The 17,374-nt window shown below is 40.7% G+C and overlaps 1 protein-coding gene across 1 annotated transcript in view; it reads left to right on the top strand.

The window, feature by feature from the left end:
• The window catches only part of nrxn3a (neurexin 3a), a 283,641-nt gene that overhangs the window by 207,009 nt on the left and 59,258 nt on the right, over nucleotides 1-17,374 (top strand). Inside the window, exons 19-20 of the mRNA XM_044375060.1 lie at nucleotides 1,047-1,228; nucleotides 16,648-16,819. Of these exons, the coding sequence (XP_044230995.1) occupies nucleotides 1,047-1,228; nucleotides 16,648-16,819 (354 nt within the window). The remainder of the gene's footprint in view (nucleotides 1-1,046; nucleotides 1,229-16,647; nucleotides 16,820-17,374) is intronic.

Here is a 17,374-nt window from a genome sequence, read left to right as displayed (position 1 = left end):
ACTTAGTGGAGAAAATGAGCGTGAAAGGGACACTCCAGTTTCAGTGGACAATTTTCAGCCGTGCAAGGAATATAAGAACGGCGATATCTGAAGTAGTGTCAGGATATGTACATATTGCTGAAGTGCAGGACCTCCCTTTTGCTAGCATTGATGGGACATACAGTATATACCTCCAATCCCTGGAAAGACGAGTCTTATGTTGTCTTAGTATGCCTGTGTCTGAATGTCTAAAATCCTTCTGAGTATTTTGGGTTTTAGAGTTTGTGTTGTGCATCTTTCAGGCCAGGATAAGTAAAGAAAGAAGTAAAGAAAAACGCCTCATTATCCTCCAAAAAAATAGGCTGTGGGCTGCATAAAGCTGATAGCTTATAAAAGCAACATGTTTTACTTAAATTATTGTGATAATTGTATTGATGCTGCATGTGTGCTGTTTTTAAAATAAATAAAGAAAAATTTACTAATGTATGTAAGCATGTGTGTTGTATGATCTCAACATCATGGAGTCACTTGAGATTACATGAAGAGACAGAAGCAACTGAGATGCCTAAATCCACAGAAGAACTGTGGCAACTTTTCCAAGATGCTGGAACAACCGACCTGCCAAGTACCTGAAAAACTGTGCAGGTGTACCAAGGAGAACTGCTGCTGTTTTAAAGGCAAAGTGTGCTCACATCAAATGTTGATTAATTTAGGTTTCTCCTCTTTACTGAACTTTGTTTGAAGTTAATTGAAAATAAAAACTTTTCATGGCATTATTTAGAAAGCATCCTCACTTTATTTTAGTTCTTAAAACTTTTCCACAGTACTGTGTATATACAGTGCGTATGTATATGTGTGTGTGTGTGTGTGTGTGTGTGTGTATGTATGTATGTATATATCTGATGTTCTTTTACATTTACATACCTGTTACATATACATATATATATATATATATATATATATATATATACACACACACACACACACACACATACATAGGATGTGGTCCTTGTTTTTTGTTTAGATTTGACTTCCTCTATTTATACTTCTCCTCCTGCTTTCTTCAGCTGGGACAACATACATTTTTGGCAAAGGAGGTGGCCTCATCACATTCAAGTGGCCAGCCAATGAGAGACCAAGCACGAGGACAGACAGGCTGACCGTTGGCTTCAGTACCTCCCTGAAAGATGGTATCCTTGTCAGGATTGACAGTGCTCCTGGTCTGGGGGACTATCTCATGCTGCACATAGTAAGTTGTCACACACATCCTGCTTGTCTCATATATGTTTGGTAGTGTCTCAGCTTCCCTTTGTTTGGTTTTCTTACTACTGTACCTTTACCATATGGTGTGCCTGGTGTGTGCTTCAGGTGACTTGACACAACACAAAGTGGTCAGTGTATGTTAGACTAATAGGAGAGAGTTCCACTGCCAGCCACTCTAAAGTGCAGCAGAAAGACATGGTCAAGAAAGTGGCAAGAAAGAAGCACTTGAAATCCTCGTTTAGGCCAAAAAGGTTGGGGATATACTACTGTCACATTCTTCTGGCATTTATACCATGGTTGGCAGCTATAATTTAAAAAAAAAAAAAAGAACCCCATAATATTTATGTTCTCTATCTGTTTTCGTCTCAGGGTGCACCTGAATTCTTCGTTTACATGTTACATGTATAAAAATATTAACTTTTTTCATCCCATTTGAATTTGCAAGGTTTTAGTTGCAGAGGATGCATACGCCCTTGCAGACTGCAGCAATTTAACATATTTAAAGGTTTATATTTTATTTTTATTATTTTTATTTCTTTATGCTAACCTGTTTGTAGTTCAGCATCCTTAATAACAAGTTTTCCTACAGCATCTTCACTATCTTCCACTGTTTGATTATCAACTGATTAGAGATTAAGTCACACATGGTATCTCATTCTTTGCCTGCACCCACATATATTTTGGTGAAACAGAACAATCGTTGGACAAAATATTATCAATATACTTCATAGACATATAGTCACCATTCTGTACCAGTATGTCACTAATTACGACAATACCTCTTCTTTAATGTAGCAAAAAGCTATTTACAGACAAAAAGACTCATGAAAACAAGAATGTTTTCAGTAGTCCTGACTATTGAGCTCAAGTTTGGCTTTTTATGTACACATTGTTATTTTTGTTTTCTTTTTATGTATTTTTATGTGCGCATCTACTGTGTCATAATTAAATTAAAAACATATATTAAGTGACAAATGTTTAACCTTGGTCTTTAATAATTGAATTATTTGTTTTTCACTGTGACATGAATTTTCAGTGCCATGTTGAAATCAAATCCCAACACAAACAAAGTGAATAGGAGTATTGCATTTCAGTGTTCAGGAGAGAGCAGCATAGACCTGTCAACACTAAATTATTCACTAAAGTGCTGGGAGCTTTTTCTTTTTTGAGAGGGGGACGCATTGCGATGCCAAAATGAAAAAAGAATACAACTGTTCAGTCACAGCTTTGGGGTCATTACCATGGACCAAGCTTATCGGCATCAGACGAGAGTTGATAGCTGGCATGACAGACAAACTTTCACATTAAAGTGGTTTCCTGTGGGCCAATGCTGGAGGGACACTTCTATTGACTATACATCCACTTACACTTATGATTAACTGTCTGCTGTTTTAATTGACGGATTGTGCCGCAGGAAGTTGTATCGACACTTAGAGGGATCTTCTTGGTACAATTGTTAGTAAGCGTTATCCAATTAGCTAACCCTAACCCTCACCCCATGAGGTAATGGTGAATGTGAGAGATGGATGAATTTTGCTGTGCACTATGTTACTATTACTGATAAAAGCAGAGAGTCTAGAAGGCTAACTTTTAGCAAGTTAAATAAATAACTTACAGCTACAAAAAGGCACTCACAGTGGCCCTCATTTATCAAATGAACGTACAACAGAATAGGGGCGTACGGTCATTTCCATGCAAAGCTCGGCATTTATCAATTTGGACATGAGTGGAGGCTACGATCAAATCTCATGTCAAGTCTCCACTCATGTTCGCAAGTTTTTAAGTCAGCATGGACTTGCAGTGCAGCATAATAAATCTGGCTGTGTCGGATAATGGTTATTAGACCATGCTAGTGCAGTGTCCGTTCAGACAGACAGAGGTTCCCAGATTAGATATTGCATCTAAAATGTTGAATTTTATGAATGATATGTATTCTATTATTATTACTATAATTACTATTATTATTGGTATTATTATTATTATTATCATCTAAGCATATGCGGCCACATATTCATCACTTAAAAATATGTAGCCTATGGCAAAATATTCTATTTTGTAAAGGCATACATTAACTATGTGTCATATGCCATTTTGAGATAACCTACTTGGTAGGCCAGGTTACAGGTGACATAATTACACACAACTAAAATTAATTGACAGCAATGGGTAGCCTAACTGATTTGCATTGTGATAGGTTAGATGCTTATTCAGTCACCTACTTAAACAAGAGCCTTGACAGTCATCAAATCTCAGCCATGGCAGATCTTGCTCTGTTATAAGACCTCTACACGCCTGTAAGATGCAACAGGGTATTTCGGGACTGCAGGGATCTTTTCATTAAGTCGCTTTCGTCTCCCAAGGCATCTCCTTCTGGAATTATGCCACAATTTGGAACCTCAGTGAAGGAGAGAAACCTGATGTTTGAATGCCATACCTGTGCCAGTGCAGGTGCTCTCCACATTGGGGTTTTTATCCAACTGGACCTTTCAGTGAGAGATCGGGGATAGGTTTGGTATGTCACAGCCCATCATTAGCAGAACAATGCCAGCAGTGTTGGCTGCTATCAAGTCCCTTTCTCGTCAATACATTTCCATACAATGATGCTCAGCAAACCATGATTAAGAGGGGATTTTATGAGATTGCTGGGTTTCCTAATGTGATTGGTGCAATTTATTGTACCCATGTGCATCTGAAGCCACCTTCCATGAATGATTACATATTCATCAATCGTAAAAACTATCACTACATAAATGTTCAGGTCATTTGTGATGCCAGGCTCTCTCTCCTAATCGTGGTAACTTGGTGGCCTGGGGGACACAGGACTCCTTCATTTTTCAAAAGAGCAGCATAGGGACACGGCTACAGGAGGGCACACTGCAGGGCCAGAGTCATCTCCTTGGTGAGTAACTACTGTGTTAAAGTAATATTCTAAAAGTATTCGAATGACTAACATTTTGGTGTGATTTGTGTATTAGATTACAAAGGCTTTCCCCTCATGGAATACCTGGTAACACCACTGGCCAACCCTGCAACAGAACAGGAGCACCGATTCAATAATGAGCACATACGCACACGGGCCATGGTGGAGTGCTGCATCGGGTTGCTTAAGGGCAGATGGCTCTGTCTAGGATCAGCAGGGGGAACTCTACTGTATATGCCAGAGAAAGTTTATGACATCATTTTGGCCTGTGGGATTCTGCACAATATTGCACAGGATAACAGGATGCCATTTGATGTTCTAATGCAGCCAGATGAGCCTATGCCCAGAGAGCTGTGGCCAGCACAGCCACATCAGGGGGCTATACGGAGGAGACAGGACCTCATTCATTGCCTCTTAAATGTAAAGTATTAAATACTTATGTTTGCCAAGTAGGCTACTCAATACAAGAAACAGAAACTGCACAACATTTAGTCAGACATTTTATTTGTGTGATGCATGTTTAGTCAAACATTTTATGTATGTCATGCATGTTTCAGGTTTCTGTTTATGTCTAAGTTTTGTTGATGGCCAGAAGTGAGCAATTTATCTCCGCCACTGATCGACAAATTTCGATTTGTTTTCCCAGGACCTCTGCTGTCAGAATCCAGGACCGTGGTGGTGGGCCAGCACGGGGGGCAGAGGACACACGCCCTCTCTCACAGCTGGCGGTTGCCTGGCTCAGTGGGGCTGGCTCCAGGCCGGTTTGTGTAGCCTAGGGCTGAACAACTCCACTGGCGCCTGGCTCTGATTGATCTGAAACATCATTAAAATGAGGAAATAAATAAACTCTGCAACTGTGTAATTCTCTTTCTTTCTTTGATATGGACAGAGCAAATTTTAATATAGGCTACAAAAATACTAGTTGCCTAGGCTATTAAATATTTACCATTATCTGGCTCGGACACAGGTGGTGCATCTTTGTCTCCTCTGCCACTTATGCCTGAAATTGAAGCAAATCTGATGAGCACAGCCACACGCTCCTCAGTCTGCGTCAATGCAAGGATGGGATCTGGCCGGCCTCCTCCTTTCTGCATGGTGCTGCACCCATGGGCAGCTTTTTGGTGGCAATTTTGAGGGCTGACGATTTTTTCTTCACCTAAATGTACAGAATTGCGATATAAGCAAATATATATACACATATATACATATAGATACATATACATATACACACATATATATGTGTGTGTCTGTGTATGTGTGTATAAAAAAAAAATCCCCCTCTCAGTCCTTTTCTAACTGCACTCCATGAAAGCCTGGTGAATGATTTCATCCAACTACTGGCCAATAACCTGCCTCTGTACAACATGGAAGCTCCAGTCAGACATCTTAGCAGCTAAGATGAATAGGTACATGGCCCAATACATGAGCAGGGCCCAGAAAGGAATTCGTAGTAATACCAGGGGAGCCAAGCACCAGCTACCAGTCAACAGAGCAGTCACCCAAGACTGCAAGACCAGGCAGACCAACCTGTGCACCTCCTGGATTGAGTGCAGGAAAGCCTACAACTCAATATCACATACATGGATACTGGAATGTTTGGAAATGTACAACATCAACAGGACGCTAAGAGCCTTCATCACGAACTCAATGGGGCTGTGGAAAACAACTCTGGAGGCCAACTCAAAGCCAGTTGCACAAGTTACCATCAAGTGCGGTATATACCAAGGTGATGCATTATCCCCGCTGCTGTTCTGCATAGGCCTGAACCCCCTCAACCAGATCATCTCGAAGAGTGGCTATGGATACCGGTTCCGAAGTGGAACAACCATCAGTCACCTCCTCTACATGGATGACATCAAGCTGTATGCCAGAAATGAGAGAGACATCGACTCACTGATCCACATCACCAGGATTTACAGCAACGACATCAGAATGTCATTTGGACTAGATAAGTGTGGTTGGATGGTATCGAATAGAGGGAAGATGATCAGAACCAAGGGGGTTGAACTACCAGAATGCAGCATTGCAGATGTTCAGGACAGCTACAAATACCTTGCACAGGCAAATGGGAACCATGAGGAGGCCGCAAGGAGGTCAGCCACAGCCAAATACCTACACAGAGTAAGGCAGGTCCTGAAAAGTCGGCTGAATGGGAAGAACGAGATACGAGCCATTAACACGTACGCCCTGCCAGTCATCAGATAACCCGCTAGTATAATAAGCTGGCCAAAGGAGGAGATAGAGGCCAATGATATGAATACAAGGAAGCTCCCCACAATGCATGGAGGGTTTCATCCCAAGTCAAGCACCCTGAGACTGTGCACTAAGCAGAACGAGGGAGGCTTAGGACTGGTGAGCGTCAGAGCCACTGTCCAGGATGAAACAACCAAGGTCCAGGAATACATCAGGAAGATGGCCCCCAAAGATGAGCTGCTAAGTGAATACCTCAGGCAGCAGAAACCCACTACACAGCATGTACCACCAAAACATAGAAGAAGTGGCTGATATCAAGAAATCCTACCAGTGGCTAGAAAAGGCTGGACTGAAAGACAACACAGAAGCACTAATCATGGAAGCACAAGAACAGGCACTTAATACAAGATCAATAGAGGCAGGGATCTACCACACCAGACAAGACCCTAGGTGCAGGCTGTGCAAAGATGCTCCTGAGACAGTTCAGCACATAATAGCAGGGTGGAAGATGCAGGTAGGAACAGTGTACATGGAATGCCATAACCAAGTGGCTGGCATAGTGTACAGGAACATCTGCACTGAGTATGGGCTGGAAGTCCCAAGGTCAAAATGGAAGACACCTCCTAAGGTGGTTGAGAATGACCAAGGCAAGATCCTGTGGGACTTCCAGAACCAGACGGACAAGCTGGTGATGGCTAACCAACTGGACATTGTGTTGATCGACAAACAACAGAAGAAAGCAGTGGTGATAGACGTAGCAATCCCAAGCGACAGCAACATCATGAAGAAGGAACATGAGAAGCTCGAAAAATACCAAGGGCTGAAGAGGAGCTAGAAAAGATGTGAAGAGTAAAGGCAAGAGTGGTGCCGGTGGTAATGGGAGCACTGGGGGCTGTGACCCACAAACTGGGAGAGTGGCTCCAGCAGATCCCAGTTACAACATCTGAGGTCTCTGTCCAGAAGAGCACAGTCCTAGGAAGTAGAGGACCCGAGCTTGAGGAAGACACACCACCACCACCACCACCACCCCCCATGAGAGAGGGGTGAGAGGAGGATTTATATATATATATATATATATATATATATCACGGATTAATTAATTAGATATTCAAACATCAGCTGGAGTTCAGTTGTCAATGCCAGTGCTATTTCTTTCTATACTGCATTTTTCTGACTTCCTTTGATGCCACTTTTCAAGCTGCAAGATAAAACTAACTTGTTCAGTAGAACTGCAATGTTATGGTTTCTATTTCAAGGTCTGAGAAGTTTCTCTTCTTGGCCGTATTCCGCATCTCCATGTCGTAAAATCTAGGGGTGAGGCCTCTAAACTGAGAATATATAGGGGCTTTAAATTACGATTGTTTTCAGCCGTCACATTTATCAACGCCCGATCATTCTTATACTGTGACTGGCGAGATACGAACATTTCATTAATCACATGTGAACCCTATCGTAAGATGGTTTCAGTGCTCAGATCTGCACTGGTTTATATGTTAGATTGATAAATTATGTTTCCCCTTAAAGCTATTTTCTGGAATTCAGCACTTTGTTGTGTTGTAAGAGCAAATTACAGTTGTTTCTGCTGTCAGTGTAACTATTTCATATGTCAAGCATACCTGATATGCCACCCCAAATCTATGTTTTTAGTATCTCTTTAGTAAGTGATTTGCTTTGTCACATGTTATCAGATAGAATGCTTCAGTCTGTGATATTTAATCAGTGCAAACATGCAGAAATTTCTGTACCATGAATATTCCTAACTGGGTTATGGCATAACCCTACTTTTGGCTCTTGGGAACCTCTTTGCCAGGATCCTGCTGCAGTGGTCTCTGGCCACCACTGGATCTAGATGCAGACAGGAGCAGGCAAGGATTAGACAACTGGTAGAGAAGACCAAGGAGTCTGACAGGACTGTCTACATTTCTTTTTTGGATTTCAAGGCAGCATTTGACAGCGCATTCAGGGTGCCACCCATGCCTCCGGAGTCCCACACAAGCAGTGCCAACTCTTCAAGCAGCTTTAGCTTTATGAAAGCGGTGTCCATCTGAGGGACAGAGAGTTGGACAGATTTTCGTTGTCTCTGGTGTACAACAAATTCGTGTCATAGCCCAAGATCTTTTCAGCTGTGTGATATCATGTTACCCCTTGCTGCCAAGGTGGGACCCTTGCTGGGCATGCCCCTGGGTGACAGCACACTCATGGACATGGACTATGTGGACAACATTACTCTTGCAGCCCCTACTGTTAGAGACCTTGCCAAAGTCCTTGAGATCCTGAATATCAAGGCTTGCAAAGATGGTATTAAGATCAGGTGGTCCAAGACCAAGGCCATGCTCATCAGCCCTAGCAACACCATCCCAGAGACTCTGGTCATTCATAGTGAGCCAGCCAAGTTTATCACCAACTTCACCTACCCAGGCTGTATTATCATAGCTGATGACAGGGTTGATGCCGACATCATAGCCATGATATCCAAAGCAGCTGGACCTATAGAATGTGTTGTAATATGACTTCAATGATGATTTAAAAAATACAAGTATGTTTTTACATTTATTTAAATAGTAAATGTAACTACTACTAAAAATTGTCAATTGTCAATGCATGTGCAACATGCTTCACAATTCTGTTTTAATATTTCCCACATTTCCCACACTATTTACATAAATTATGTATACAGTAGGTTATATCATCAGTTTGTGCAAGTAGTTACAGTGTAACAGTTACACATTCTGCTCAATCAATTGCTTTTCTAGAGGAAAGCAGCGGTCAGAAAAAGAAAAAAGCAGAAAAAAGATGCTGATGCTGTGAGATACATTTCCAAATTAATATAAAAAAAATCTAAATCCAACATCATCCCTATTGGAATTAAATTATCAGGCACTGTTAAATATCATTAAAAATGAAGTTTCCATAAGTGCAAACTGGCTCTGTTTTAGATTTGATTGCCAGACGTCATAAAGGAATGATGTACAATGCTACTATCAGTGCAAACACAGGTAGCCACCACACTGTTCACCCACTTTTATGTTTGGTCAGTCTCCTCTGTATAGGCAGACAGCATGGTATTTCAATATGGTGACTGAAGAGAAGAGGAATATCATTTCTTGAATGCTCAGTATATTTTTACCTGAATATCACTAAATGACTACAAGTTTAAATGGAAATTTAGATTCTTGTTCTGCTTTGAAAAACTGGACACTTGGGATTCATCGTTAGTGAATCCAAACTGACTACAGTTGCTTTTGTTTGAAAAGTAAAAATTTACCTTTACAGCTACCTTTAAATCTAGAGAGACAGACTGATACTGAAAAGATTTTGGAATTTTGAACTATTACTTTTGTTCTTACAACACAACAAAGTGCTGAATTCCAGAAAATTGCTTTAAGGGGAGACATACTGTGAGTGTCCTTTCGCTGTGAGTTATTTATTTAGCTGTCTAAAAGTTAGCCTTCTAGATTCTATGCTTTTTATCATTAATAAACATAGCACAAAAAGTAAGGAAATGTATGTTTGATAGATTATTTCTTTGTTGTAACAATGCTTCTTGGCAATAAATCTTATACCGTTGGAAAGCCTGTTTATTTCCCTTTTAAATGGTGCCACATTTGTAAGGAACATGCATTTATGGGATGAGCAGCAGAGCTGAGCATGTGGCTTGCGCCTATGAAAAATTCACCGAATCTTCTCTGCCAATGCCAAACAGCTTATTCTGCCATTGACATTGTTTGGAGTTTGAAGAAACAAGACATATTGGCAATTTAACAATTTATGCATATAACAAACAGGAGCCTCAGTAGCATGTGGAAGAACCATACACAGCCACAACAGCCTGGCACCTCCTCCTCATGCTGGTTACCAGCCTGGTCGCACACTGCTGTGGGATAGCATCCCATTCTTCAACCAGTATTTGTCGCAAGTCAGCCAACGTGGTTGTGTTGGTCACTCTGGCATGACCAGTATGCCCAAGGTGATCCCACAAGTGTTCAATGGGGTTGAGGTCAGGACTGCTGGCAGGCCATTCCATCCTCTCCACTTCCAAATTCTGGAGGTAGTCTCTGATAAACCCCGCTCTGTGGGTGCAAGCAGTGTCATCTTGGAGGATAGAGTTTGGTCCCAGACTGTGGAGAGATGGAATTGCCAGTGGTTGCAGAATCTCATTTCGATATCTCTCTGCATTGAGATTGCCTCCAATGATGACAAGCCTTGTTTTTCCAGTGAGGGAGATGCCACCCCACAGCATCACACTGCCTCCACCAAAAGATGTTACTCTGTTGGTGCAGCAATCAGCATAGCGTTGTCCGCGTCTTCTCCATACTTTGACCCTATATTCCAACTGCCGTAGGCAGAATCTGGACTCATCGCTGAACATAACGTTCCTCCACATATTCAGGTTCCAGTGCACGTTTTGCCGACACCAGGGCAAATGGGCCTAATGGTAAAGGGCATTCATGGCAGGCCTCCTGGCAGCCCTATGCAGCACTTGGGGGTACCAGAAGCTCAAAACAAGAGTTAACAGCAACAGCAAAATAAGCTGTTTGGCATTGGCAGAGAAGATTTGGCAAATTTTTCATGGGCACAAGTCACATACTCAACTCTGCTGCTCATCCCACAAATGCATGTTCCTTACAAATGTGGCACCATTTAAAAGGGAAATAAACAGGCTTTCCAATGGTATAAGATTTATTGCCAAGAAGCATTGTTAGAACAAAGAAATAATCTACCAGACACAAATTTCCTTACTTTTTGTGTTATGTTTAGTAACATTATGCACTGCAAAATTCATCCATCCTATAGTGTCACATTCAGCCCTTCAGGCAATTCTAGATCTCTACCTTGTAGACATCTGTTAGCATTAGCTATTCGTCCTCCAATAAACCTGCCGTTTACTGTAAGCTAATCCTAGCTAACTAATACTAATTAGCTCAGCTGTCAACAATTACCAAGAATTGTGCCAAGATGATCCCTCTAGGTGTCTGTACAACTTCTTGCAGCACAATTCATCAGTTAAAATGGCATACAGTTAATCACAAGTGAAACTGAATGTACCAACAAATCATTCATATTAAACAACCATATTGTTCATTTGCACCATGCACTACAAAACAACCAATAGTAGTGTTTTCTAATATGACACCTCTATTGGCAGTAATCAGCAGGACAACGTCATTTGTCTGTGCTTTCCAAAACCATTACACATGACTGTTAAACAGAAATGATGTTTTCTGATGTAACAATACTGTGGTGAAGGTTAGGGAAAGATCATGGTTTGGGTTCAAATGATCCCTTTTTCAAGATTGGAGAAATATGGTTTCGTCATGGCTAAAGTAAACACCACGGGGTTAAGGTCGTAGATATGGTTTTTAAAAAACTGTCCCGACTCGAGGTTGGAAACGTGACATTTGCGGTTGGACACGGGAAACAAACGAGCAAGCAAGTTAGGCTTAATCTATCCTCTCAACCTGCCACCACCAAATGAGGAAATTTGTCACCTTATATCAGCGTCATCTGAATTGTACTATTTCTCTGGGTCATAATTACTACAGCTGCTAAATGGCGTCTGTCACTCAAACATAACTGTTGGTCATTTTTGGCTGACTGATATTATGACCTATTGTGTCATTCTTGGGAGGACAGGCTTGAATATACAGTCAACAGTAGCATCCCTCCAGCATTGGCCCACAGGAAACTGTTATCATGTGAAAGGTTGTCTGTCATGGCTGCTATCGTCAGTGCCACTAAGCTCCGCCCATGGCCCCACCCCCCAAACCTGTGATTGGACATTTGATTGTTTTTTTATTTTGGCGTGTCCAGTGCTTCTCCAGCTCCCCTCCACCTCCTATTGCAAACTAATGACAGTGTTTTGTATTTAGTGTTGGCAGGTCTGTGCTGCTCTCTGCTGAACACTGAAATGCAGCACCCCTCTTCACTTTGTTTTCTGTGTTGTGATTTGATTTCAATATGGCACAGACAATTCACAATGAAAAACAATCAATTAGGTTATTAAAGACCTAAAACGTTAGATAATTTTCATTTAACATATGCTTTTAATTTAATTATATGAAAGTAAATGTAGACATATTGAAATATGAATAACAATGTGTATTTCTTTCTTTGATTTCTTTTCATTTAGGCATTTAAAATCTTCCATACTTATCACACAGTCTGTGTTCAGTAAATATTACATGAAGACATTTATCACTGTAGTTTAAATTTGTGACATATTTTAAAACTTACACTATTTTTATGTACAGGTTTTAGAAGCATCCAAACACATCCTTTTAGAGCTGCTGGAGTTTAATATGATTGTTTGAAACTGATTTTACTTTATCTTAAAAAATAAAATGATGAATGTTGTCATAGTCTACAGGTTGAAGCAAAATATTTTCAAATATATTGCAAAATTATTGAATTGTCAAGGATAAGGGCACGTCTTTGTTTTTGACATGTATCAAATATTCACATATCATTCACCAGCCACTTAAAAAGGTTCATAAATGTGCATAGAAACATCATTCAAGGTTCAAAGAAATCTTTATTATCCCCAAGGGGCAATTTATTGTACAGTCAGCAGTACCACACAACCATCACACCAAACAATAAATACAACATAACATACAACATGATAATTACAATGTGTTATTTAAAAGGCCATTAGCAGCCTGAACAAAATAATTCTTAAGCCTATTGATCCTGCATGTAGGCAGACTGTATCTGTGGCCAGACGGGAGCAACTTAAACTTACTGGGCAGGGCATGGCTAGATTCAGCCAGGACTGACTGGGCCTTCGTCAAGGTCCTATCCTGATACAATAGAGTCAAATCATTAAGAGTTGTGCCTGCAATTTTGCTGCACACTTTGACTATACCATGCAGCCTGTTTCTGTTTTTTAGGGTAAGTGACCCATAAAAGCCGATGAGAGAATCAAGACAGATTTCATAAAACAAGAATAAAGCTTTTTCATAAAAGTGTTGTCCACCTTAAAACTATGAAGTTATTGATAAAAATACATCCACTGGTGGGCTTTTTTGCATACAGCATCTACCTGTAGCTCGACGGTCAGCTCATTATCAAATACAGTGCCAAGATATTTGTACTGCTGCACAAACTCAACAGCCTGATCATTAATTAACAAAGGGAGGATTATTCCTGAAATCTATTGTCATCTCTTTAGTTTTGGACACATTGATGTTTAAGAAGGATGTCCTGCACCAGTCTGTGAATTCTGCCACTACACGGCCATGATCAGGGTCATCACTGCTGAGGAGAGACACGATCACCAAATTATCAGAGAACTTGAGGATATAACGCCTTAAATATTGGCTTTGGCAATTGTTTGTGTACAACACTAATAAAAGAGGTGAAAGGACGCACCCCTGGGGCGATCTGGTGAAGGAAAAAAGAACATCAGATGAAACACTGTTAACTTTCACATGTTGCAACCTTTCAGTTAAAAAGTCCATCAGCCAACATATCAGGTCAGGATCAATGCTCTGGATGCTCCTTAACCTTTCTGCTAAAATATGTGGTTGGATACAATTAAAAGCTGTGAGGAAATCAATAAAAACTAGCCATACAAAAGTTTTTGCACCCTCAAGGTGTGACAGAATCATGTTCAGTAGGGTGCTCATGGCATCATCAGCACCCCTGCCAGACCTATAGGCAAACTGAAGCGGATCCAAATTTTCCTGCACTGTGTTTGAGAAGGTCATCCTTCACAATCTTCTCAAGTAATTTCATAACCAAAGATGTCAGCGTCACAGGCCTGTAGTCATTCAGTGACTCTGGAGAATTGTTTTGTGGCGCAGGTACAATTGAATACTTCCAAACACAAGGAACCCTATGGAGTTGGAGAGACAACTTAAAAATAAAACAGAATATATCTGCCAACCGTTTGGCACAACTTATAAGAATATGACCTCCAATACCATCAGGGCCAGGACTTTTCCTTTCCTTTACAGCCCAGAAAAGTTTCAGGACCCTACCCCTGTGAAAGAGCACACTGTTCTGCTCGGAAACAGCATTTTGGACATTAAAATGATTATAAAAAATGTCCAGTTCATTTGAAAGGTCACAATTAGGCTTGCCATTAAGGGAGATGAGACACTTCTTGGACTGCATCCCCATCATGGTTTTCACTCCATCCCAAGTAGGGTGTGAATTTCAATTGCTTAGCAACCTCTCTACCTTATCTTTGTAATTATACTCTCGCGATCTTAGGTTCCTTCTTGACAGAAGTTCCCTGTACTGAAACACATCACCCTGATTAAAACTAATATTCCACTGGATAATTGTGTTTGATAAATGGAAATTGATTTCTGGGGAATGACCAAGCCCTCACAAAAAGTAATATATGAAGACGTAGTCTCTGTCAGTTCATCCAAATCAACAAAAACATTCTTAAACAAGTCCCAGTTGGTATAGCTGTAACAGTCCTAGAGGCATTGATAGACTCCTCAGACCAGATCGGAACTAAACGCCATTCTGGCTTGTTTCTCTTCAGGACCAGTTTGTAGGACAGAACTAAATAAATAACCTTGTGATCTGACGTACCGAGTGGAGCTCTACGACGGGATTTGTAAACTCCCATCACAGATCCATAACAGAGGTCTAAGCATTTCATGAGTCGTGTCGTACAAGTAACATACTGGTAAAAATTCTGGTACTGGTAAAAGGGACGTAGTAACACAGACAAAAATTCAATGTCAGAGGTGCACAATGTCTTCTTAACAACCACAGTGTTACACTAGTTTTTGTTAACATAGGGACACAAGCCTCCACCAAGTGATTTACTGGTCACTGTGGTGTCTCTGTCAAGGTGAAATGGTACTCCAAAGCCCTCAATTCCCAAATCGGACTGTGAGGCTTGTTCTTTGAGCCATGTTTCTGTTTGCCCGAAGCTCATCAACTTTGTTGCGGAGTAACTGGACATTGGCAAGGATCACTGTGGAAAGGGGTATCCGACAGTGGCCTTGTCTCTTGAGCCTCTGGTGCACACCACCACGTCTCTCCCTTTTCCTCACATCCGTCGGCTTGAATGCCCAGCTCCGGTGCCCCACAGCAGGATCCAGCCGGATGATCTCTGTGGGAAGGGCTGCTGAGGGACTTGCGGAGAAGCAGGAGGAACTCAGGGCTATACTGGAGAGGCTCCTGGTTTTCACAAAATCCTCACAAAAAGTGGCTTAAAAGAATTAAAATGAGGGGAAAGCCTATCAAACTAAGGTGAGTCATTGTTGCTCCTGTCCCACGCAGATCAGTTAAAAAATAAATTAGTAGTAATGACAAGACAAGTCAAACAAGTTAAAAACCACAGCACACAGAGCACACCACACAACTGCTGTTGCATTTTGCCATTACCAGCACCATTACCAGCCACATTGTATAAAATATAGTATGAGAGAAATAAAGAAAACTTGAGAAAAAATGAAAAATATATTACATTGTCTTATGTGAGTCACAACAGCTCTTCATAATAGTTAGAAACTTCCTGATTTTTGTTGATTACACAGATATTTTATACGCTACTTATATATGCTTATATACTTTTATATCATTAATACACGTTATCAATCAATCAGTCAATCAATCAATTTTTATTCATATAGCGCCATATCACAACAAAAGTAATCTCAAGGCACTTTTCACATAGAGCAGGTCAAGACTGTACTCTTTAATTTACAGAGACCCAACAATTCCCCCATGAGCAAGCACTTGGCGACAGCGGTAAGGAAAAACTCCCCTTTAACGGGTAGAAACCTCAAGCAGAACCCAGCTCTTGGTGGTCGGCCATCTGCTTTGACCGGTTGGGTTGAGAGAGAGAGAGAGAGAGATAGAGAGAGGGAAAGGGAGAGGGGAGACAGAAGAACAACAATCATAACAATAACAATAAGCACATCGTAGTGTAACGTTACAGTTACACTACAGTCTTGCTCACCTACAGAGAAAATTTGTCCTAATCATAGTTCAATAATAAAGTCATAACACAGTTAAACCAGTGCAAAATTGGACACAAAAAGGCATAATGTGGTGCACTTGGCTTTCAAGTGCAAACAATAGGGTTCAGTCTGAAAAAGCCACAATGTCATGCATTGTATCAATATTTCATTACAGAGTGGGACAAGTCACCGCTACCAAAGAAAACAAATTGTTGTCATGCCATACAGTTAGCGTCTCTGTATGATTGTCTCTATGAGATTACAGCTATTATTATAGGTATTATTCCACAAGAACAAAAACCAAACAAACAAATGGCTCAGTGTTTATAATGAATGAAAAATTCTGTTTTCTCATTTCAGCAACAAGGCAAAATTGGAGTGACATTCAACATTGGCACAGTGGATATCAGTGTGCAGGAGAGCAGTATCCCAGTGAATGATGGGAAGTATCATGTGGTCCGCTTCACCAGGAATGGTGGTAATGCTACACTGCAAGTGGATAACTGGTCCATCAATGAACACTTCCCTACAGGTACAACACAAATTAATCAATCGAATCTAAAACTAATCAGTCTTTCAGACAACCGTCTTTATTGTACAAACATGCTGACAATCATAATTGTTAGCAAATCTGACATTATCAGTTATCAATGAACTGCTCATTGTAAGGAAAAGTATAACAATTAGTATCAACAAGCTGCAATTAGGCAACGGGATTACGTCAATATGACAAAGTTGAAAAGGTCACTGGGCAGCATTTGCTTCCAACAGAAGAGTAGCATTATTAAATCGTCTGCTCAACTCTTGTGTTTGTTCTCACATTCTATGTGTGACTATTGCTTTTAAGCTTTTAAACATTCTGCACATACTTTGAGTTAGCTCATGATGGAGTATATCTGTCAGTGCAGTATCAGATTGAGGGAGTAACAAGCCAAAAACCCTGTCAGTACAAGGTATTTACCACTGTTTTCTTGTACTCTTGTTTTCCTGAGCTATTCTAGTGGCATAGCTCCCCATGACTTTGGTGGTCAAAGCCAACTACCTTATTAGAGCAGAGATCTAAAAAACACACTGATATGTCACGTTC

This window comes from Thunnus albacares, chromosome 15 (genome assembly GCF_914725855.1).
Source record: "Thunnus albacares chromosome 15, fThuAlb1.1, whole genome shotgun sequence".
NCBI classification, from domain to species: Eukaryota; Metazoa; Chordata; class Actinopteri; order Scombriformes; family Scombridae; genus Thunnus; species Thunnus albacares.
This window is presented reverse-complemented; position numbering and strand designations above follow the sequence as displayed.